General features: G+C 46.6%; 3 protein-coding genes across 9 annotated transcripts in view; 1 reads left to right on the forward strand and 2 right to left on the reverse strand.

Moving 5' to 3' along the window:
• The first annotated feature begins 126 nt into the window (after positions 1-126).
• Positions 127-10,877, forward strand: LOC138225321 (uncharacterized). Of its 7 annotated transcripts, none has more exons than XM_069185162.1 (20): positions 127-1,055; positions 1,468-1,565; positions 2,484-2,626; positions 2,975-3,109; positions 3,323-3,485; positions 3,710-3,808; positions 3,972-4,099; positions 4,403-4,549; positions 4,959-5,051; positions 5,342-5,464; positions 5,576-5,701; positions 6,061-6,183; positions 6,539-6,687; positions 6,842-6,962; positions 7,634-7,822; positions 8,059-8,208; positions 8,514-8,585; positions 8,909-9,005; positions 9,511-9,576; positions 10,656-10,877. In XM_069185162.1, exons 2-20 carry the CDS (start codon positions 1,475-1,477, stop codon positions 10,736-10,738), a joined length of 2,298 nt encoding a protein of 765 aa, XP_069041263.1. In that variant the 5' UTR covers positions 127-1,055; positions 1,468-1,474; the 3' UTR covers positions 10,739-10,877. The 7 variants fall into 7 exon arrangements, with proteins under 7 accessions (XP_069041263.1, XP_069041264.1, XP_069041265.1 ...); XM_069185163.1 differs by having other exon boundaries at positions 8,909-9,073; positions 10,656-10,745; XM_069185164.1 differs by lacking the exon at positions 10,656-10,877 and adding an exon at positions 10,453-10,629 and having other exon boundaries at positions 8,909-9,073.
• Positions 10,878-18,919: 8,042 nt separating this feature from the next.
• On the reverse strand, positions 18,920-20,510 carry LOC138225326 (fish-egg lectin-like). The gene is made up of 4 exons (XM_069185197.1): positions 20,422-20,510; positions 19,806-20,051; positions 19,285-19,627; positions 18,920-19,197 (listed from the first exon to the last, which is right to left on the reverse strand). The coding sequence occupies exons 1-4, from the start codon at positions 20,468-20,470 to the stop codon at positions 19,056-19,058; spliced, it is 780 nt and encodes a 259-aa protein (XP_069041298.1). The 5' UTR covers positions 20,471-20,510; the 3' UTR covers positions 18,920-19,055.
• Positions 20,511-20,585: 75 nt separating this feature from the next.
• The window catches only part of LOC138225327 (maestro heat-like repeat-containing protein family member 1), a 37,153-nt gene continuing 34,408 nt past the window's right edge, over positions 20,586-23,330 (reverse strand). Inside the window, exon 7 of the mRNA XM_069185199.1 lies at positions 20,586-20,796. Within this exon, the coding sequence (XP_069041300.1) occupies positions 20,751-20,796 (46 nt within the window). The 3' untranslated portion in view covers positions 20,586-20,750. The remainder of the gene's footprint in view (positions 20,797-23,330) is intronic.

The raw sequence follows: 23,330 nt of genomic DNA on the forward strand, positions 1-23,330 counted from the left end.
ATTATATTAATAATCTAACATATTCCTACTGTATTCTTGTTCTTCATTCAGGCCCCGCCCCCTACAGATCGCGGCTTCTGATTGGCTGAGTCGCAGCTCCGAGCGCTCGGCGTCTCCGCCTCCTCCGGCTCCGGCTCGCGGCTGCCCGCTCCGCTGAGGGCGCGAGAGGAGCGCAGCCGTTATTTGTGAGCGGCTGTGTGTCGGAGGAGCGATCGTCTCCCTGCGGCTGATCCCTGTGGAGGCGTGTGGGGCTCCTGAGGCGCGGCTCTCTCTGCCTCCTGTCACTGCGGAGAAGAGCCGAGGGCAGACCTGCAGCCCCGCTCCGCCGCTATGAGAACCAGCGGGTCTGCAGGACCGTCAGTCTCGGACCTCCTGCGGCCCAGCGACGGGTCTCTGCTGCTCCCGGCCGCAGGGCTTCACACACCGTGGCGCTGCTGCAGGGCGCTGCAAGACGAGCTGCTTCAAGACCAGATGTGTCGCTGCGGACTGGTTAGAGCACAAGGTCTGTGCGTGAGCGAGCGGAGTGACCATGAGGAGGAGCCGGAGAGCAGATCTGCAGGGCGAGTCTGGGTCACAGGAGGACTAATGAGCAGGCTGTGTCTGGGAGAGGTCTGGCAGGAGACTGGAGTGACAGTAGAAGCCCTGATGAGCGAGTCGTGTGAGAGAGGAGGGAGAGGCGAGTCTGGATGGAGGGAGGAAGGGGTGTCTGACGTCATATCGTGAGCAAGACGCTCCGCTCCGTGTTTTCTGAAACTTTCCGGCTGACACTTTGGAAATCAGACAATTAGTGCTTCTGTTGGTAGAGTTGGGAAAAATCAGAAAGCATATAAAATTGTAATTTTATAATTAAATATAGTGATTATAATGACTTATTAAACGTGAGCGTGACGTCGACACATCGGGATTGTGACGCAACAATTGCGGTCCGGGAAAGCGCTCCGGTGCTGCTGAGTCGCTCAGCGCTGATGCTCGTAGCGAAGAAAACACTTCAGCTCGACACGGCTTGTCAATATTCTCTGTCTTTTCACTGAAGATCCTGGTGGTTTACGGACGAGGTAGGGACCTGCCGAGGCTCCGTATCGCGGATCCGATTGTTCTTGACCTGTTTCTCCTGGGCAGATCGAGCGGTTATTGTGTTAACACGGTGTTCAGTGAGAGGGGGTTAAAAGCTCTTAACCTGCTGGAGTTTTATTAAAGCCCAGAGTGCAGATCTGAACAGGAATTCATTGCTGCTTCTGTTCCTGTCTCTGCTTTCACTGATGTGAAGAATTTGCTTGTGTTCTCAATATCCTGTGTCTGCCCTTCAGCCTGTTGGGTTGTATTCCAGTAGGACCAGCTGGTTAGAGAGAGTTCTGTGGTGTCTAGTGGGTCTGCTGTTGTCCTGTCAGCAGTACCTTGACTCCCAGTGTGTGAAAAGAGCCACCCAGCTCCCTGCTTCACTGTGCTGTTCTACTGGCTGACTGACAGGTCCAAGATGAGCCCGAAGGAGTGCAGCTGTGAGCCCAGCAGGGTGAAGTGGCTCTCCTCCTGTGTGCAGCGCACAGGCTGCCAGTGCCCCGGGCCAGGTATGACACAGCTGGATCTAGACCAGTGCCCCCTGAAGCCAGTCCCCCCACACACTGACTCCTGGCTTCCCTTTCCACTGGGACTCCATCCCTGGGCTGACTGACCTGAGGGGCTCTTCGATGTCACCCTGCAGGTCTCCTCAGCTCGAGGCAGGGAAAGCAACAGCAGTCTCCTCATCTTTTCAACTAATAATGATTTGAGCAAAAATAAACAAGATATAAGCTAAAATAATAAGATATAAAATAATTTAGTATGAGAGTATTTTTAAGAAGACTAACATCCATGTAAGGTATGAAACCATTGAAAGTGTTGAAAATGAGTAACTCACAGTGGTTATGAAATGAGCTGTGTCTGAGTGATGTACTGCAATTATTCTTTCATTTACATTTAATTGTAACTTTGGGAAAAGCAAATGTATATTGATGAAGATCTGTCCAAGTCCTTTTGACTGGGTGTGAGAGACGCTGAATTAGAGGCTCTAATCCCCTTAGAGCAGCAGAAGGAGGTTCTCCACCTGGGAGCAGAGCTGCTGCCTGATTCTTCTTCAACACTGAGATCCTCTGTTTGCGGAGGAGCAGCTGCTAACAGGACTGATGTGACCCACAGAGCAGCTCTGTTTGTGGGCTCTTCAGGGTTCAGAAGTGTCAGTGGCTGCAGCTGTTATTCAGGACCACGAAAACAAAACCCTGCACTCTGAAGCCTCCTGCCCTTAGAGCAGATCTGTATTCCTCTCTGGGGTGAAAGAGTCCCAGCTTTTACGGGCTGTGCATCAAAAATCATTTTGATCTCTATAATTCTCAGACATGTGTCAGCAGGGTTTTAGGTCCCTCAGACAACAGGTCAGTTTAAGAGTTTTCTCCCTAGAAGTCTGTGCTGCGGCGACACCAGTGTTTCCCCTGTCTGTTTGTCTGCTGTAGATGAGGTCCTGGCTGTTCTGGAGGGAATGAGCAGCTCTGATGAGGAATCTGGGAAGCTCCTGATAGAAGAGCTGCTCTCCCTCCTGCAGAGGAACACCAAGGGGACACTGCCAGTTATCCTGGGATTCCTCGAGAGCCCCCAGGTAACATGAAGGAGCTCCCTACACACCTCCTGACATAGTCGTTGCAAACGCACTAATCAGGAGCCCAGTGTGCTCCAAGATACTGTCTCTGCTTTTTCTTACAACTATAAGTCAGAATGTAAGCCCTAACGTGTTGTCATCTTGACAGATGTGCTTGAGTGGAAGGCTGGGGTTTCTCTGTGTGTTTCCACTCCCTCGTGTGGTGAGCTGGGGTGGTTCTGCTGTTTCACCCTCAGTGCCCGTTGGCCAGGCTGACTGGCCCTGAAGGAGAAGCCTTTGAACAGACACTCTTGGTGCTGTGATGAGAGCAGCAGTCTCACCCCTGGCTTTGGTTCTTCCCTGCTCTAGGTGACAACTGCCCATCGCTCTGCTGTCCTCCAGGCAGTGGAGAAGCTGCTGCGCAAAACATCTGCGCAGCATCTGGATGAGTCCTTGGCCAAGAGCACCGTCTCGATGGCCTTGAATGAGATGACGATGTCACCGGTATGTAAATCCCTTTAATTTCAATCTATCGAACTGTTGTCTTGCTGCAGTGCTGTGGTCTGTTTCCTTGCCTGTAGCACACATTGTTACATCTAATGGTAACAAATCGTTGTATGTTAACTTGTGTGCTCATTGGCTTGATCCAAGCTGCAGCTTCAACTCCAATACTATCGACTCCCAAGTCACTCTGATCTCTTTTTACTGTTGTTTCAGAAATGGCTGCCTGACTGGCAACAGCCAGCCAGCAACATAGTCATTTGTGTGGTGAGAGACCACTACGACAGTACCATGGATATGGTACTGTCCTTCTTCCAGCCCGGAGTGCTCCCTCACCACACGCTGCTGAATGCTGTAGGAGATATCTCCCGCAACTGCAGTAAGTTCTGTGCTGCTAATGGGGTGTGATCTGCACAGATATATTCCAGATTTTTTACTGTGTTGTATTTCAAACTTCATGATACTGCTCGTATCTGTCCATTCAAGCCCTGATACATGAGCTTATTATGAAGGCTCAGTGTTTGTTACTCATGCCGCTTCTGACTCTCTAGTGTTATCATGAGCCTTGGTCCCTACCCAGTGTGAAATGTGTTTTCTTTGAAGGTCGTGACATAGCAAGGGATATAGTGAGACTGCTGGACCTGCTGGTGCCTGTTCTTCCCCTTGCTGTGACTAATAAAATGAAGGCAATGATGGCTTTTGGTAAGTGTGCAAGCTGTCTCATTTAGGGGGACAGTTGTTATCAATGCTTGGTTCCACTGGCAATCCACTGATAAGGCCTGTTCAGACCGCTTCCCACTGAGCTACAGGACTGCTTTGATGTAGCTGAGGAGTGTAGCAGGCTGTTCCTCTCTTGTGTTGTCAGCATTGGAAGGCCTGTATGAGAGCTGGGCAAAATTCCAGGGTCCCGGGCAGTGTGTTCAGGACTGTTCAAGCCAGGTCATCATAAGTTTTGATGTAGTGCACAGATGGCTGCCATCTTCTGAGCCAAAGGTATGGGATCTTTAATCCAGTGTAGGTTATTTGACATCTTATTAATCATCCTGAATTCTCAGATGTTCTGGAGGAAAGAATGGACTTGAATGCCAAGAAAAGATGTGTCCATGCAGGTATTAGGGAAGGGTATCAGGGTCTAGGGTTCAGATCACAGTAAGCAAAGTTGAATAGGGTGTACTTATGAAGCAGGTTTTATTCATTGCTTAAAGCTGTTCTAACTGTCTGCGGTTTTAGACAAGTTTGCTTTCCTGTGACTGTATCCTTTCCTTGAGGATGATGGTGTTTGTGTTTTGTCTGAAGGTGACGGAGGCCATTGTCTTGGCCCTGGCAGCTATGTGCTGCCTGCTCCCTGAGGAGAAGTTTCAGAGTGAGCTGCCAGCAGTTTTACAGGCCTTCCAGCCACTGTATGCAGCTGAGCTGGACATCAGCTACTCCAGAATCAACAAGGTAGGCCTGTGACCGACAATGGGCCTTTAGGTGTACAGGTTGTGGATTGCGAGGTCCGTTTCTTTTAGAAAATGGATTTTGATTCCTTAAATTGTAGATCGAAACAATCACTAGTAGCACTTTCCCAGTGTCCCTTTGTCCACAAGCTCCAGTGATGTGCTGGTGAGGCCCAGTGCAGAAGAGGATTATGGTCTGTGGTGCCCCATGTGATTGTGGAAGGGTGTGAACAAGATGGATCTGCCAGGGGTAGAGTCCAGGGGAGGCGTTATCCTGCTCTGTCAGATTTTTGTGTGTGATCAAACTACCAAAATCCTAATGCTAATGTGTTATTGCATACACTGAGAGAGTGAGGCCTCTTGATGAAGCAGCAGTGCCTCTCCAGATTGACTCCAACGTGCTCTTCTTTCAGAGTCTGAGTGTGCTTGTGGGGGCAGCAGTGCCGAAGGCCAGACCAGTGCTGGAATCCCAGCTGGAGCAGCTGCTGACCATGGTCCACGCCCAGGTAATGGGGACAGCAGCCCGCTCACCTGCACAGAGAGACGTTACAGTAGTGAAGCCCTCAGGAGCCTCATCAATGACAGCAGCTCAGTGCTGTGATCTACCCCTCTCCACAGCTCATGGCAACACAGAAGTGCCGTGTATCTGACTGCTGAAGCCATTATTCATTCAGTTGAAAGATATTGATGACTCGGCTCATTTTATCATGGCATTAGAACAGCAGTCCATGAGAGAGTGTGCATGATGCCCTTGTGGGTGTTGTAAGAGTGCTCTGATGCCTGTCTGGTGTCCCAGGATCTGGCAGTGCTGATGGGGCTGTGTGCCAGTGTGCACCTGGATGTGGTGCTGTCTGTGCTGAAGAGACTGGAGACCCAGCTGACTGACCCAGCCTTCCCCTGCAATGAGCAGGGCTCTAGGGTAGGTGTACTGCATCAGAGTCCTGACAGACAAACAGAAGCTGCTCTTAATGTCAGCTTCTACCTACAAGTTTCAGCACCTTGATCTGGATTGTCATGCTTGTTACTGCAGAGTGATTTCACCTGTGCCCTGATTCTGTGCTATGGGCACGTTGCACTTAAAGCACCTGCAGAGGATCTACTGCAGAGAATGGACACTGACTTTATGGAGAGACTGAGACACCATGTCACCACGAAGGTAGGCAACATGTCCTCCTTTAAGAACAAGAGACCTGACAGAGTGAACCTCACAGCTCCTGTCTGAAGAGTGTATTCAACCACTGATACATTCTTTAATGTGCTTCTCTAACGCAGGGAGGTATTCGTATCAACTCTCAGGCAAAAGTTCTTCCTTATTTGTTCTGCTACTTTCCTGCAGTGTCTGGGTAGACATTGTTAATTATACTTCAACCTGATTGGATTGTTCTGGGGAGGAGGACACAGGGATACAGTGTCCAAGGCTGTCCAGGCTGTGAGTGTCCATCAGAGTCCAGGGCTGGTGGAGGTGAGGTGGCGTCTGGGCTGTCAGTGAGTGAGCTGCTGTGTGTCCCCCTGCAGGAGCCCAATGTCAGACTGAGCCTGTGCCGCAGTGTGGGCATGATGGCACAGGCAGTGCGCAGCGCCAGTCCCTCCGGAGCTCCCAGCTTCCCTGCCAAGGCCGAGCTCCTGGCGACAATGATGGTCAGTGTGTCTGACGCAGTCGCCTGTCTGCTGTTTTCCCACACGGATGCTCTGGACAAGCTGTATCCTGTCACTGTGAATCGGAGAACAGATAGTTTTTGAGAAGTGATTGGACGGGAAACTGTTTTGCTATTGATCAATACAGTTGTGTTTTTAGCTTTTTGGAAACACTGCTCCAGAAGTATTCAGAAAAATGACTCCTTTGTTCACACCTAGTGACATGATCCTGTGTCCTGTCTCTGAAGACAGCACTGAGAACTGCAACAAAGGGGCAGTAGTGGACAACTTCAACAGTCAGTGTAACAGAGCTCATGTGATCTGTCTGAGATTGACCTGCTGTTCTTGTTCCCTGTAGGCTCTTGACCTGCTGCAATTCTTCGGCAGTAGTTATACTCTGGATGACAGCTTGGAAGAGAGTTTGAGGGAGGGGATATTATATCTGGCTGCACAGGACCTCAGACAGACCATCCAGTCCCTAGTGACCCTCATTTCTCCCTCTGAGAGGTAGAGCACAATTCTAACAGTGAGAAGCTCTTTGCAATGATAAAAGCATCACAACAACAGCACTGTGTTGTGGCGTCAGTGTTTGTGTATTTTAGCTCTGAGAATGAGTTTGAATGCAGAGCCCTGCACTGACAGCTGGGGATGTATTTTACAGCTCACTCTCGGAGGTGTGGCAGGTCCTCAGTACCAGCCAGGTGGTCTCGGAGACCGTGAAGGACCTGGCTGATCATCTCGGCCTGATGAGGGAGATGAAGGTGGATGATCCAGAACTGGATGTAAGTGACTATAGAGCCAATCTGCTGGTGTTTCTAACTGAGCAGAGGACAGATAGTCAGACAGCTGACAGCTACAGCACGGAGGTACTGTCTCCCTGTAATATGTCGCTGCCCAAGAGCAGGCAGAGAGACACCAGCAAACAGGCAAGCGGCTGTGTGAACAAACAGCTCCCTGTTTGCAGCACAGGGACAGGCTGGTGAGCACAGAAAAGCGTGGTGCAGACCAGCAGCCCAAAGCCACGTCCAGAACAGGCCAGATCAAAGCTGGGTGAACACAGAGGCTCAGCACACAGCAAACTCCAAACTCAGAGCTGATGGTAATAAGCACAGTCTGTAAACAGACAGACACAGCACACAAGCACAAGAGGGTGATCTAGACAACAAAGGCAGGGTGAAGCTAGGGGCCAGTATCCGAGGAGCAAAGTCGGAAGACAGGGAGAAGCTTGAGACTTTTGGCCGAGTTCCTGAGCGCTGCCAGACCAAGGGCTTGTGTAGCTTGAACCTCCTGAGGCAGGCGTGGTGGACAATTATCTTCAGATGTGGCTGGCTAGCACGTCAATTTTAGCTGTCCCTTCTGCTGACCAGCAGCGACCAGCATGACCCTCCCTCAGTGTAACCCTTGTCCCAGCAGTACTGGGAATGAAGGCCGACTGGTGTCCTCCTGTCTTCAGATCCACAGACACACAGAGGAGCAGCTGGCAGCTCAGAGCTCAGCCCTGACAGAGCAGGAGACCCCAGCTGAGCCAGTTGTTCTGCGGGCTCTACTGGGCTTGATCACTGTCCTGTCCATCGCGGACAAGAGTCAAGCCAAAGCACTGGTGCCCTTTGTGTACTGTAGAGCCAGGCCCTGCTTGGAAAGTGTAAGTTTTTTAAGATGTTCTTTATTCAAATATTGTGTCATTTGTTTTTGTCTATTAAATTTAAATATAACGTTTGTAATTGTAATCAATTGGATATCCATGATTACAGTGTTTGTTCTTTGAGCTACTGAGCTACAGTGGGGTCAGACTCCAGCCCTGAGAGGAGAAAATAAGTGGTGACAGTTTGTGCGTGTCTGTGTGTAAAGTTTCCCTCTTGTCCTGTGTCTGTGTTACAGGAGAGCCCGGAGGTCCGCAGAGTCACAGTGGTTCTGCTGGGGCAGCTGGTCAGGCTGGGCTCTGAGAAAGCCCGGCTCAACAAAGAGGTCCACAGCTCCCTGGTCAGCGTGCTGCTGAACCTGACTGACCCCAGCCCAGAGGTCATCCAGGTAAAGACACAGAGCTGCCGCTGGCTGGGCTGAGCCTGTGGGACTATGGGTCTTCTCACGTCCTTCTTTGATATTGATACTTGTCACCTATCCAGTGTTTGACCAGCTTTGCAATTGGCGAAGAAAAAAAACCCTACAGTCAGTACGAACTTGTAGCCTGTAAATCTAAACATTCAGAGGGTTACTATCAAGGATGTGTCAAAGGGTTTCAGGGCTGGCTTCTATTTTGTGACATTTGTGTAGTTTCTGTTTAATTTGGGCTCTGTTTCAAGATAAACTGGTTTTGACAATGTGGATTTCCCCAGGCCTGCTGGACAGTCCTACAGCACTTCACCCTGGAATGTGTGCTGTCCATGAAGGAGATGTGCAGGATCCTGGTGAGTGAGGTTCTCCTGGGGCTGGCTTCTGGGCTGCTGGTGAGAGAGGGGAGCACACCCTGCTTTTGGGACACAAACACACAAAGACTTGTGTCAGATTTAGGAAATATATTTGTGCTAAACCAGGCTTACACTGAGCACTAATTACAGTGAGTAGCAGTTTATATCCAGATTATAATCACAGTAGTGCTGATGAGTTCATACACTCTCATTAGATGGATTAGAGGTGTTTATGTGTAATGGAGGGCTGTCTCTCACATGGGGGCTCCTGTACAGTAGTAGTGTGCTGTCTCACACTGCCCTGCAATATTCCCTGTGTCCAGATAACGAGTGGGCAGTTCAGCCTGGCCCAGAGGCTTGCACTCCAGGGTGCACAGAGCAGAAGGGCCTGGGTTCGGGAAAGTGCTGCCATCTTCATTGGTAAGAGCTCAGTGACAATGAGAAGAGTGATTGAGGCTCAGTGTAGAGATGATGCTCCACTGGTAAAAGTGAGTTGTGCTGTGGTTAGTGATGAGGGTATTGCCGGGATGGGAATTCAAGCATTAAAACGCTACTCTGTAGGTTTCCCTTGAAACAGGTTTGAGTCTGAAGGTGTTTGATCACTGGGGTTTTCTCAAAGGACTCAGGCTCTGATATGTCACACTAGTAAAAGGCCTCTAGTAAGAAGGCTCTAGTATGTCTAGCTACAGTAGTCTCATTTCGGCAGCAGGACACTGGGCACCACTTTCAGCCTTTTTCTGTCTAGTGTTTGAAATGCATTTTTCTGTCAGTAATGAGGCAGGTTAATCAGACTTACCAATGTCACCAGGAAACACATTTCCATGAGCTGCTCTCCATTCAGAGTGTTGGCAGTGTGCGCTGGTGCAGTATCCTGTGTGGTGCTGTGTGTGCAGGAGCTCTGCTGTTCAACCCCTCTGTGTTTCAGGCCTCCAAGTGCAGCAGCTGCAGAGGAGACTCTGCTCTTGTTTCGCTCTGAGAAGAGCTCAGCGAGGTAACGATGCTTGTGTTTTGTGTCCAGTATGTTGACCAGTTGTTCTTGTACAGTATATAATAATTAATAATAATAATTGCTTACACTTATATAGCACTTTTCTGGACACTCCACTGAAAGCGCTTTACAGGTAATGGGGATCCCCTCCACCACCACCAATGTGCAGCCCCACCTGGATGATGCGACGGCAGCCATAGTGCGCCAGAACGCTCACCACACATCAGCTATCAGTGGGGAGGAGAGCAGGGTGATAAAGCCAATTCATAGATGGGGATTATTAGGAGGCCACGATTGGTAAGGGCCAATGGGAAATTTGGCCAGGGCGCTGGGGTTACACCCCTACTCTTTTCGAGAAACACCCTGGTTTTTTTTATGACCACAGAGAGTCAGGACCTCGGTTTGACGTCTCATCTTAAGGACGGCACCTGTTTACAGTATAGTGTCCCCGTCACTATACTGGGGCATTAGGACCTACATGGACCTCAGGGTGAGCGCCCCCTGCTGGCCCCACTAACACCTCTTCCAGCAGCAACCTTAGTTTTTCCCAGGAGGTCTCCCATCCAGTTACTGGCCAGGCTCACACCTGCTTAGCTTCAGTGGGTTAGTATTTAGTATTTTAGAGTCTGTTTAACCAGAAATTCTGGCTGTAGCCTCTCACACCATAGATACCCAGTGTACAAAGTTTTGAGAAGTTCAGAGCATGGAGATGAAAAATGTATAGTTGGCCTGTTTAGCAGGTTTTTGTGGAATTGCACATCTGTAGTAGCTCTGCTTTATTTTATTCTTTTTAGAGACTTGTGCGGTCTGTGAATTACAGTGTGGCCGTTTCTTCCAGCTTCATAGTTTGACATTTTTGACTACTGTTCCTTCTGACAGTGAAGAGAACACAGATGTCACACAGAAAGGATCTCACACTCCTTCTTTAACCCCACTGCATGAGGTCCAGACCTGCTGCTCTGCACAGTGTCTCCTAACTCACACCTGCTGGGCAAGAGCTGGATCAGCACTGCAGCTGTGTGTCAGGAGCTGAGCAGGGCTGCAGGACCCCGAGTAACAGCCTCGTCTCTTTCCTCCCGCAGATCTGAGGGTCCTGCTGAAGGACCCAGAGCCGCAGGTGCGGGAGAGGGCTGCTGAAGCCATGGGGCTCTTCACCCGGCCCTGAGCAGCACTCTGGAGTCGGGGCGCCCCTCCCCAGCCACTGCAGAGACACCTGGGCGCCCCAGCTCATTCTGGACCAGACAGCACACCTCTCTCTCTCCTCCACACACAACTTTGTGTTTAAATAAATTACACAACGTGTACAGAAGCTGGTTTTCATTCCAGAATGTATGAATGGTGCTGAACCAACACTGAAGTGTATGAAGCGCTTTTCTGTCTTCAGTCTGCAAGTGTTCAGACAGGAGAAGCTGGAAACAAGCTGTTTCACACAGAAGTACAGAATACAGAGCAGTGAAGTGCAGGAGAGAGACAGAGGGGCGCAGGAGAGCTCAGGTGATTCAGCTTCAGCCCAAACCGACGAGTCTGTCCACCCATCAGTCCGCTGACCTCCTGTGGCACAGCGGCAGGTCTCTGGCTCTCCTGGCCCACAGGGATTTCTCACACCGCCGCCCTGCTGCAGTGTGCTGGGAGTCGAGCTGCTCTGAAAGTGCGATTTGCTTTTACAGATTGTTGAGAGCACGAGGTCTCTGTGTGAGGGAATCAAGTAGGAACATTATAATGCACTGTATAGCAGACAGATCTGTCTGTTGCAAATCTAGATCATTCTTTCATACAATCGGTGCAGCAAATGAACATGAATTGTCTTGGTTTGGTTTGGTTGGAGATTTTTATGATCAGGAAAAGCCACGGTGATGGTGTAGCGTGAAAGACAAAGCAGCAGGTCTGTGGAAAGTGGGAGGAAGCTGCAGTCTGAAGTGATCGTGGGGAGACGCATGTCTGAGGTCATGTCATAAAGAAGAAGCGCTGCTCTGTGTCTTCACACACTTTCCAACTGACACTGGAAATAAGAGAACCATTTGCTTGTGGGGAGAGCAGGAAGAATACTAAGTTGTATAATAACTTTCAATCAATTAATAATATTAATGATTGTAATCACTGATTATGCGCATGTGTCACGTAGTGGCAGCAGGATTGTGACGTAACATTCGGCAGTCAGGAGCGCGTTCCAATTTTACTGACTTAAAGAGCTCAAGTACGAAGCGAAGAAAAAATCTCACCTTCTGAGCTTCTTTTTCCACTGCGGATTCAAGAGTCATAGCTGTGTACTGGACTAGGCAGGGACGTGCTGAGGCTCGGTCACACAGATCGGATTGTTCTAGTGTTGTGTCTCCTGGGCAGATCGAGTTATTACTGTGTGAACATGACTCTGAGCAGGAAGGAGTTCAAGCCTCTTAACTTATGGGTGTTGTGTATTCACTAGAAGACTATGTACAGAGTGCAGATCTCAGGAGAAATGAATTGTCGCTTCTGTTCATGAAGTGCAGGACTTCCTTGCGTCTTTCATTTCCCCATTCTGCCAGTTAGCAGAGGTGGATTGTATTCCAGTACAAGAAGTTGGTAAAAGAGAGTTCTGTGGTACCTAGTGAGTGTTGCTGCTGGCCTGTGAGCAATACGTTGACTTGTCACGAGCGTGAAGGCATGTCCAGCTCACGTCTTCACTGTGTTGATAATTTTAAATGCCAGAAACGTTTAGTTATAGTAGAGTTGTAGGACAGAATTCCGTTTTGGAGGGGTGCATTAGCACACTATTAGATATTAACCAGGTTGAGGGATGGATAGATTCAGCTCAGTCAGAACACTCAGTCATTTCAGAAGTGGCTGCAGTCCCTCCTGGCCCAGCTGTCTCCAGGTCAGCGCCGGCACCAGCAGCAACCACACGTGAGCCCTGGGTCGCAGACAGGGGTCTAAGAGCTCAAGGACTAGACCCCCTGCACACCAGTCACCAGTCAGACTCAACAATAGGTTCTCTGCTTTAGGCAGTGCGTCTGTTGATGCAGAAAAGGTGCTCATAATTGGCGACTTGATAATCAGGAATGTTAGAAATCCTAACCATCACAAAGCAGTGGTCTCTGTAAAATGCCTTCCTGGGGCCTGAGTTTCTGACATTGAGGCGAAACTAGACACATTTTCCAGTAATGAATCTTCCACCTTGGTTGTTCACGCTGGAACAAATGATATAAATGTGCAAAAGAGCACAAAGAAACATTTCGGAATTTAGTTGTGTCTGGTCCCTTACCAATCTTATACAGAGGGGACATACCCTATAGTAGGCTATACTCCCTAAATCGCTGGTTGCATACAATAGAATCACCTTTATTAATAATTGGGACATTTTTGGGGAATGGCTTTTATAAATGGGACCGTCTCCACGTTAACCAGAGGGGATCATTAATTCTATCCCAAAATATAGCAGAGAAGCTGCTTGCTTGACTACTAAGAGCACCAACCAGGCCTCAGCCATGTGATCTTAAATCGCGTGCTGTCTGTACTCCCAGCTCTAGTTCACCTCCTGTACCGACCCAGGTTCTCTACCACACGGCATCCCATCAATCACATTACTATCCAGAACCAGCTATGAGTGTGAATAGACAGAGTATTGCAACTATCACTAGACCTAGATTAGAATTCAGACGTTTCTTTAGGGGCTACTGTGTTGACAATTTAATTTCCATTCCACTGGAAATTAAACCTAAAGGAAGGTAAACCTAAATCAGTTAAAACATGAAACTACCATAAAATGCTCACTGTTAAATGTTCGCTCACTAGGCAACAAATCAGTTCTGGTTAATGATATGGTTCTTGACACCAACTCTGACCTCTGCCTACTAACAGAAACCTGGTTTCGACCCACTGACACTATTCCTTTAGTTGAAGTCTCACCTAATGGTTTTTTACAGAAAGCTCTTTGCTCAGGGCATGGAGGTGGCCTAGCAGCCATCTTCAGTGAGTCTCTGAGAATTGAATTAAAAACTATTAATGACTTTCACACATTTGAAGCAATGCTCCTTAAAATAGCTCCCGAATCATCTACATACATTCTTTTAGTGTACAGACCCCCCGGTAGATCCCATCCCCACTCAGCTAGTCAAAGATTCCCTCGAAGTACTGGCAGGACCTATAATTAGTATGATGAACACATCCCTTGCATCAGGCATTGTACCTGATCAATTTAAGGTAGCGGTTGTTAGATCAATATTGTTCTCTCTTTACATGCTGCCGCGAGAGAAGGAAAACATGAAAACATAATATTAACTTTCATTCATATTCTGGTGACACTCAAATATACATTTTGTTTACACCAAATGACAACTCTTCTCTTATCACTTTAGTTAATTGCATTAATGAAGTAAAGATTAGGATGTGTGAAAACGTGTTACTCAACTGACGTTCTATTGTTTGGAGGCAACAATACTGACAGGACTACTATAACTTCAGAACTTAACTCAGAGGATTTAAAAATTTGCCTCAAAGACTCTGCACGTAACCTAGGCGTCATATTAGACACAAGGCTCTCATTTAACTCTCATGTTAAAACAGTATCTAAAACATGCTTACTATAGTTAAGAAATATCACAAAACTAAGGCAGTTCCTCTCCACTCAAGACAGAGAGAAATTCATACATGCTCTTGTAACAGCAGGTTAGACTACTGCAATGCCCTACTATCAGGGAGCACATATCGCACTTTCAACACCTTACAGCGAATTCAGAATGCAGGAGCTAGAATCGTTACTAGGAGCTGAAAGTACAACCATATAACCCCCATACTTAGCTCTCTTCATTGGCTTCCTGTCAGGTACAGGGCGGACTTCAAAATCCTTCTACACAGTACTTACAAGGCTCTCAGAGGTCAGACACCTGTCTTTCTAATGGCACTTATTAATGTATACCACCCAAGTCGCCTGCTTAGTTCACAGAATGCAGGTCATCTTCATATTCTATGAATTAATAAAATAACAGTTGGCTGTAAAGCCTTTGGTTACAGGACCCCTATCTTATGGAACAGTCTCTCACCCTATATTCAGGATGCCGAGTCAATCTCAGTATTCAAATCCTAGCCTATTTGCTTACACTTATAAATAAAAAAATATATTTCTGGACACTTCACTCAAAGTGCTTTACAAGTAATGGGGATCCCCTACACAACCACCAGTGTGCAGCCCCACCTAGATGATGCACCAGTACACTCCTCACATACCAGGTCTCAGTTGGGAGGAGAGCAGAGTGATAAAGCCAGTTCTAAGATGGGAATTATTAGAAGACCATGATTGGTAAGGGCCAGGGGGAAATTTGGTCAGGACACTGGGGTAACACCTCTACTCTTTTCAAGAAATGCCCTGGGATTTAGAATGACCACAGAGTGTCAGGATCTCACTTTACGTCTCATCCAAAGGACTGCGCCTTTTTACAGTATTTACAGTAGGAGGAAGTTTGACTGAAGAGAAAGCGACTGCTTTATTCTGCTATCGAAACCACACAAAATATATGCACACATGAGGAGACCGACGGAAAACGTACACAGTTTAGGGTGGTAACTCGTTAACTACAGGCTATAGACTTATAAAGCTACACAGGACACTAAAGCTACTATAACACTATTTACATCAGCAGGGTCAGCTGCTGGTCATTGTGCTGACCCTCAGACTCCCCCCGGCTACAACTCTCAGCCTGCTTCGCGGTACCCTGAGTGCCTAGGTGTGCTTCATCCTCACCACCGGGCGAGGGCCCTACAATATATTTTAGATTACAAAATATAAACGCGGGAGCTGAAAAAGAATCTTGCAACCGATCTTTTCCGCAATTCGAAAAAAACTACACCAGAAATCCTAAATCAAAGCCGGGATCCAGGAGCCGTCGTTCAAAGCAGAAAGCCAGGAGTCTGAAACCGAGGAGTGTACTTTCCGCAATCCAGAGACCGCAGGTCCAACAGGGACAAGCAGTTCCAAGCTGAAGAGGTGTAAACGAGAACAAGCGAAAAGCAATAATAAAGCTCACATGGACTCCGAGCGAGGAGGTCAGGGAAGACTGTGCTTCAGTGTATAATGAGATGGTGGTGTGGTGGTGAATGAGTGATCCGGTAGGTTGCCTAATTCAGCGTGGTCTACGCAACAGGGAAGCGGGGATCATAACAAGTAGCAAAGGAGCATTTTTTTCAAACATCAGCTGTATAGAGCCCTGTTACTCAGGAGTTAGTCAACGAGGCTCCCAAGTAGAGCTGGGTGTTGTAGCTTGGGCATTTCTATCCACCTCCTCCATCTGAGGGTTTATGGCAGAAACTAAACTACACTTTGCCCAATACACAGCTCATCTGTGCTTCAGAATGGAATGTGTTCAACAACTGTACAGAATAGTATGTCTTCCAGGGCGCCTTCTTGGTGGAAGGAAAAGAACTCCCTCTTGCAAACAGGTTTCCTTTTCCTGCAGGTGTCACTCATCTAACATGCTTTATGCTCAGCTGCTGAATGATACACATCTGCTGTAGTCTTACCTGGCTGCTGCTTGAACTCAGTGTCTTACTGATACATACTCCAGAGAGGCTCTTTCCATTCAGACTGATATAACCTCTGACACCACCTTTTGTTTGTGTAACCATGGAGAGTATCAATATCAATTAATTCTTTCGCACAATGTGTTTTACAAGAGTCTTGTACATACATTGTTGGATATATATACTGTAGGACAAGTTATTTTATAGGCTACAATACCATATAATAATCCAATTTAAAGTATTGCAAAAGAAAAAGTCAACATACAGAGACACTGTCTATACTTTACACATGCAAAAGCTTTTAACATTGCACTCTTTCAGTAAGAGTGTTCTCACAAAGGACACAGAGATTTGCCACTCTTCACAAAGCGCTGTCCATTGTTCTTGAAAAGCTTGAAATTCCCTTTGATCTGCATTTTTTTTCCGTTGCAGTAACATTTTCACATATTGTTGTCTGTTAACATGGAACAAGAAAGCAAAATATTTATTAAAACATAAATATTGTAGTATTATTTACTGAAGATATTTCCTTTCAGTAACTTGGTCAGTGACTTGTACAGCTGTTCAGCTCATTGTAAGCCACCATTAGTTCTATATGCAGTTCAAAGCCACAGTCAAGTCTATATTTGTGAGCTTATTTGGGGAGCTGCTGGGATGAGACAAGACCTTTTCTCCTGACATCAGTCCAGCAGAACTGTGGACCAGCTCTCACATGGGATCAACAGAGACTTCACTAACTCACTGCTGAGGTTCAGGCAGAATATCCCACAGTGTTGACCTCTCACAAACATGCGTTTTTATTTACAGGTCAGACACATTGTTAAGCAAGATGGTCTCAATTTGAAAATTTGAGCAGTTCTATGTTCAATTTACAAGAGTTGATCTGTTTTACAATCTTGTGCAATGACCTCACATCTCTAGACAACTAATATCAGAGTTTGTTTCCTGCTTTTATAGGCACACAGAGCTGTCTGTTAATCACATGAAGGACACCTGATGTCAGGAACTAACGAGGATTAGAACAATATCCACTGGTGCTCTAATAATGTTAGACACCAGATATTGCAATAGAAGATCGTAGGTCGACTGCATTATTTTAAAACTAATTTGACTAAAATCTCAAATTAAATTGAAGATATATCTGTTTCTCCTTTATGTGACAGGTGCAGATCTTCTGAAGGCTGTGCCCCAAGTTATATAAACTTTAGGTAGAAATATTTCAGTGGTAGTCAAAGGTATTTGGGAAGAATATACCCCAGACCCTGAATTAGCACTCTCTGGTTGTTCAGCGACAATGTTCACATTAACCATCAGCACTGGCGTTTGGAATAATTGTGGCTGAACAAAATTGCTTCTATAGCACAAGCAATCTGGTGCCATGCCATGAGATCTGGGGCCCTTTTCCTCAATATATTTAAAAACATAGAACTTTGTTGTTGTTGTGTGATTATGGCTGTTGCAAATTTTGACTTAACAAGAAAACTGTTAAAAAGGCAGCAGCAAATTTGAGGATTTTTAATTATTGTCTGTTTTTCATGTTTCTCATTAAAAATATCAAAGCTTTTTTGAAGATCCAAGAGAAGTCAATCCAGAGGCCAGTCAGCCAAGCAGCAGTGCCACCTAGTGGTCAGAAAGCTGAGCACAGACGGGTAGGACTATAACGAGATGAGGGATAATGTGGGAAAAATTATAAAGCAAATATTGTTAGGATACATAGTTAAGTGTAACATTTAAATAAGGAGATGCTATACAAAAACTGTACCACTAGTAATGCTTCATTTCAAATTTGCTGTCAGTTGCAACAAAGTTTTTTCTTCTGGAATCAGCCCAAACTGTGATGAGTGACCAGATACATTCTCAGGTTCACGTGATTGTCCTGCACTGTTCAGGGGCCCAATTTATGTACTGAAAATCCTGAAGGGCAATAACAACTCTACTGTATGACCTTCACCTTCCTGTCTGGAAACAGGAGTCACTTCACAAAGTGGTCAAAAGTACTGTGTGGAACCATATTGTTGCAGTTGGTAAATCTCAATGACATTGTATCAGCAATTGTTACATACTCAGCCTACTTTAAAAGTTTAAATTAACATTTTGAAAGATAAATGGAAAAACGGATTACAAGTAAGGAAGTAAAAATGTAAACAATCGCCTGAAAAAAGTCACAGGTGAGTGGACTGTACACAATACTGCTTCACTTGATTACAAATGCACACACACAACTTGGTAAAGTACTAATAGGTGTTATTTTTGTAATGTGTTGTAGGTATTCATATGGCAACTGCATCTTCAATTGTACAGGTTCACCAAGCCCCATCCCACTCAACTAGTTACAGCAATGAAGTATCACACCTAAACCTGAGTTAAACCGCAAGTGAGTATTCAACCATGAATACAAACTATTGTAAAAAAAAAAAAAAGCACCCAGTCAACATAGTCAGGGATGTAATAGAAAGTTAAGACCAAGTGCTTTGCACTGACACATTATGGGAACAAGTGTTACACTGAAGTGGTTTAGGGTTAAGAGAGTGAAAGGCATTGAGGACCCCAGTCACAGCCTCAACTTACATCCCTGTTTAGGGCCACTGGAAAAGACCGATCACTGATGCTCCCAAAGAAACATGGGGGCACTCTAGCTAATCCAGTCATGCACAAAACTGGGACTAAGCCACTGTGGAAAGAGACTAGGTGTTTCATTATCTTATTTCAGGCAAAGAGCCATGTGAGTAGAGGGCTTTCAGGTCTGGATATTAATGCCTAATGGGACATGCCAGGTAGTCTTCCTCATTAAGTCAGGAGGACTGGTTTTAAGATCATTAACCAATCTGAAGCTACAGAATTAGACACCACAGAAGAACAGGGTTTTTCAGGCATTTTTATTGCAGCACAGAGAAAACCCAAGACGGGCATTAATGCCTCATTCCACTCGGAACCCTTCATGCAGCCCAGTCATGCCTGTCACTTTCCACTCAGGACCAGACCACACAGGCTGCTCAGACCTGGCACCTCTGGACTCGGCCATCTTTGCACACAACCCAGAGGATCCCTCGGTCATAGGACACATGCCTGGCCACACCAGCTGCCCTTAGAGCCCACCAGCTCCTGCCAAAGGGGTTACAGGCATCAACACCAAGCCTGCAGGAAAAGGAACAGGGTTAGAGCAGCCCAGAATTAGGACAGTCATTCATTCAACCATGTGCATTAAACCCTCCCCCAGCTCACCTCTTGAAGACCACTCCATTCCTGTTCACCCCATACACACTGCCATCTGAGCCCACCTCCACCAGGGACAGGGAGCCCTGAATGGGGTACCACCTGTCAGAGCCTTTGCAGGAATCCCCACTCACATCCAGCTTGACAAAGATCTGGTCCAGCCTGTTCACTCCCCAGCAGCCAAAAGGTCCACAGGAATAGTACTTGAGGGAGCCCACAACAGGAATCCAGGGGATGTTGCCCTGGCCAGCATACTGCACAACAGGCCCACTGTTCAGGCAGAAGATGGAATTGGCAGCATTGACACCAACCACGAACTTGTCTCCACCAGCATCAATCTGGATGAGGGAGCCTGCAGAGGAGAGCAAGAAATACAGCTGATCTCAGCAGGGGGCAGTGCAAAGCTCATTCCTCAGTATTGGTCATGAACACTTGAGGAATGAAAGAGGTTCTGGCTGAAAGCAGCCACTAGCCATGGATAAACTTGAAAGCCATCATTTCTAACCCATATAGATCAGCTGCAGCCTCACCTGGCTGTACTTGGATCCACCTTCCCCGAAGCCATTTGAACACAAGGCTGGCGAGACTCACACTCCAGAGCCCTGCTGGCCCCACACTCACATGTTTCCCCTTCATGGCCAGAGAGACCCAGCTGTTGCCCTGGTAGCTGACCAGGTTGTCTGCATTGTCGACTCCACACACCCTTCCAGCACCAGCATCTATCTGCTTCAGACTGCCAGGCACAGCCCGACACTGCAGGGCTTCAGCCACAGATACTGGGAAGGAGAGGACACCACTGGGTCAATGATCACTTAAAAGCAGCCTGAGCTGAGGGCAACATAGGATCATGAGCATCCGACACTGAGGGACTAAGTCAGTATACGAGGACAGAAGAAACAAGCCAATAGGGCATTAATGAATCAGCAACAACCACAAGTGAACAGAGCTCCATACACAGAGAATCAAAGGTTTGCAGAACTTCAAGAGCACACAAACATCCATGTCATGGATTTAACACTCAGGCAGCATCTATACTCAAGATCAAATACCTATACTGAAATCCTTAAATACTAGCAGCATGCAGTTAATCCTCCCATCTGCCTTTATGCTGCTCCTTTTAGTCAAAGTAAGAAACCCAAACCTTACCTAGAAAAAATCCTACAAGCAAACACAACACACAGCCTCTCCCTTCCATGTTGATGAGTGATCACACAAACCTCATGTATGGTATAAACCCCCAAAGTGGCCTTTATATACTCAAGGCTGCTGGGCGTCCACTCCTACACACACCTGTCTAACCAGGTGTTAAATTGTGAACCATAACGAGCTGCTGATTGAATCACTCAAGTATCAATTACAGAAGACATCATTAATTATATTCTTTCCATAGACCTTATCCTCAGGGTTTAGGAATCACGGCGACAAGAACTGAAATTGAAGCCCAGTGCTTCAGATAGTCATGAGCTGGATTAGTACTAATACCAGCAGTGACATCCTCCAGTAGTGCAGGTCAGGGGTGGTCTAAATTAGATAACGAGACAAATAGTTTCATTGCAAAGATGAATGTTTGGTTACTCTTGCTCTTTGTCATGAGATATTTTTTTTCATTTCAGATTTGATCTCCCAGATTAAAGATTACATTTTTCTGAGCACTTAGAGGAAAATATCTGGGCCCTAGACTGAAATATTCCAAGTCCAGTCTTGTTTTCTCAGTTAATGTCATGTGGGAGAGGATTAGTGATAATTAAAATCTATGAAAGCACAAGTTCCTGCATTCAGAATGGGGAATTAATGATACTGTAGCTCTTAAAGCACTTAATTCACGAGTGACCATTTGGACAGCACAGTGGTGTGGATTAAGGACTGCAGCCTCACAGTTCCTGGGGTTGATGTCCAACTGAATTTCCTGCTGTGTGGAGCTTGCATGTCTTCCATGTGGATTTTCTCTATGGGATGTAATGGAAAGTTACTGAAAAAAAGTGTTTTATCCTAAATATGTCTGTTTACGGGCAGAGCTGTGTTGTAAAAGCAGCTGGATTCTTAGAACAAAGTGTGATTGTACCCAGCGAGTCAAGGCCATGGGATGTTCTAAGAATATGTTGATCTCCGTCCCAGCAAAAAGGCGATGGGTAACTGCACGTAGCTGTCTTCTCTGTCCTTAGCCTAAGACCTATAAGGACTGGAAAATGACTGTCTCGCCTGTCTTTGTTTTACCAACCTACCATAATGAAGTAAACAAGTTGAGGTGTTGCATCAGCTAAGTGTATAAAATAAGGGACCTTTTCCTATTTTACTTTGAAAATCAGCTCTCACTTGCTGCACAGACTGGTGGTTGCTGTTTTTCCCTATTGCGCAATATGAATAAATGCATTACTGAGTGAATGAGAACACCTCTTCTGGCTCGTCTTTGATAAAATTCCAAGACAGGGACTAGTTTGCTGCCAATTTAGAAAGGCATCCTGGCTTTTCAAAATAGTTTACAGGTATGTAAAAGGTTATGTACATGATTAAAAAATTGCAGCTTAACACAGACAACACAGCAACAGTGTAACGAATGATACAATAATAATAATACTATACATACAGTACAATCAGTACAGTGAGAAGTGCACTACGAAGAGTTACTCACAGTCCAGAACACACAAAGAACAGAACAGTACAAAAATTGCACAATATAAATATGAATATAAATGTATTGCACAGGTCCCTGGCATATATTGCCCAAAAACAGTTTTAAACGGGAAAAAGAAAAAGAACAGCTGGATCAGTTTACTGTTCAGTCCAGAAACAGGTCCCTGTCAATGTTGCCTCTGCCCAGACACACAGTGGATGCGTTGTACAGTCTTATGGCAGAAGGCAAGAATGACCTCCTGTAGCGCTCCCTGTCGCACCGTGGTTCGATCAGTCTATTGCTGAACGCGCTCTTCAATCTCACAAGCATGTCATAGAGGGGATGGGAGACGTTGTCCATGATGGCATCTACCACTGCGTAGAAAATGGCACTCGCCACCACCAACTGATAGAACATATGTAGCATCTTACTACATACATTGAAGGACCTGAGCCTCCTCAAGAAGTAAAGTCGGCTCTGAACCTTCTTGTAGATGGCCTCGATGTTCTTAGACCATTCCATCGTCAATGTGCACTCCCAGGTACTTGTACGAGTCCACCATCTCCGCCACTCCCATGGATATAGACAGGAGTATGTTTGACGCTTTTCCTCCTGAAATCTACCAGCAGTTCCTTCATCTTTGTTACATTCAATTGCAGGTGGTTCTCCCCACACCACTCCACAAAGCTGCTGACCTCTTCCTCTGCACTCTTCCTCCTGCCCATTCTTGATACATCCCACTGTAGCGGCAAGGCTTATTAAAATACAGGAATTAAGTTTGCTGCTCCCTTGCCAGTCCCTCTCTCCTTCATCTCAGTGGTGCTGGATACAGAGAAGCCATTCCAGTTGGTTCACATTTAAGGTGTTTTTCTACCCGATAGAGTGTCCTGATAAGGAACAACTCCCAAAGCTGAGATTCTCCAGCAACCCTAATAAATGGCCATCTCTTGCGCCTTACTGTCTGGGAGAGTCTTATTCAAAGTTGTTTACAACCCTAAGGTCAGAGTGCATTGTTACCCATCCTCAGCCAATCAGGAACTGGTAGGGCAGGTTAACCCCACGTGGGTCTCGAATGCCCACAAAACTTTCAGCCAACGAACGACCGTAGTTCCTCCAGGTAAAACAGGCAGCACAGGGCTTCCTTGGGGCGCCTCCTGGACATTCTCAAACTCAGCTCCTTCTGGACATCCTCAGACTTAGGTCGGACCACCACGTAACGGCCAGTGTGTCCGAGAGTCAGAACCAGCACTGCCTGGCACCGAGCCAGAGAACGCCGATTGGACACAGCAACAAGCCTGCAGCTGTTTGTGTCCGCGGGAGATCTGAATCCACACAGATTGGATGAGTATTCAACATTCTGCATTACAGCTCGAGAATTCAATTGTTACCTCAACCTGAGATTATATCAATTTAATTCCTATGAGTGATGTACTTGCTTTTGAGT

This window comes from Lepisosteus oculatus, chromosome 27, assembly GCF_040954835.1.
Source record: "Lepisosteus oculatus isolate fLepOcu1 chromosome 27, fLepOcu1.hap2, whole genome shotgun sequence".
Classification (NCBI taxonomy): Eukaryota; Metazoa; Chordata; class Actinopteri; order Semionotiformes; family Lepisosteidae; genus Lepisosteus; species Lepisosteus oculatus.

What these genes read in the sequence shown, in the direction of transcription:
- LOC138225321 (XM_069185161.1), top strand. Translation starts at nt 1,475, where the DNA reads ATGAGCCCGAAGGAGTGCAGCTGTGAGCCCAGCAGGGTGAAGTGGCTC. An exon ending in AGCTCCTGGCGACAATGATG is followed by an intron (nt 6,184 to 6,538) that starts GTCAGTGTGTCT and finishes TGTTCCCTGTAG; the next exon opens with GCTCTTGACCTGCTGCAATT. An exon ending in AGGAGATGTGCAGGATCCTG is followed by an intron (nt 8,586 to 8,908) that starts GTGAGTGAGGTT and finishes CCCTGTGTCCAG; the next exon opens with ATAACGAGTGGGCAGTTCAG.
- LOC138225326 (XM_069185197.1), bottom strand. Translation starts at nt 20,470, where the DNA reads ATGGAAGGGAGAGGCTGTGTGTTGTGTTTGCTTGTAGGATTTTTTCTA. An exon ending in GCTTGTAGGATTTTTTCTAG is followed by an intron (nt 20,052 to 20,421) that starts GTAAGGTTTGGG and finishes TCTCCTTCCCAG; the next exon opens with TATCTGTGGCTGAAGCCCTG. An exon ending in AATGGAGTGGTCTTCAAGAG is followed by an intron (nt 19,198 to 19,284) that starts GTGAGCTGGGGG and finishes CTTTTCCTGCAG; the next exon opens with GCTTGGTGTTGATGCCTGTA.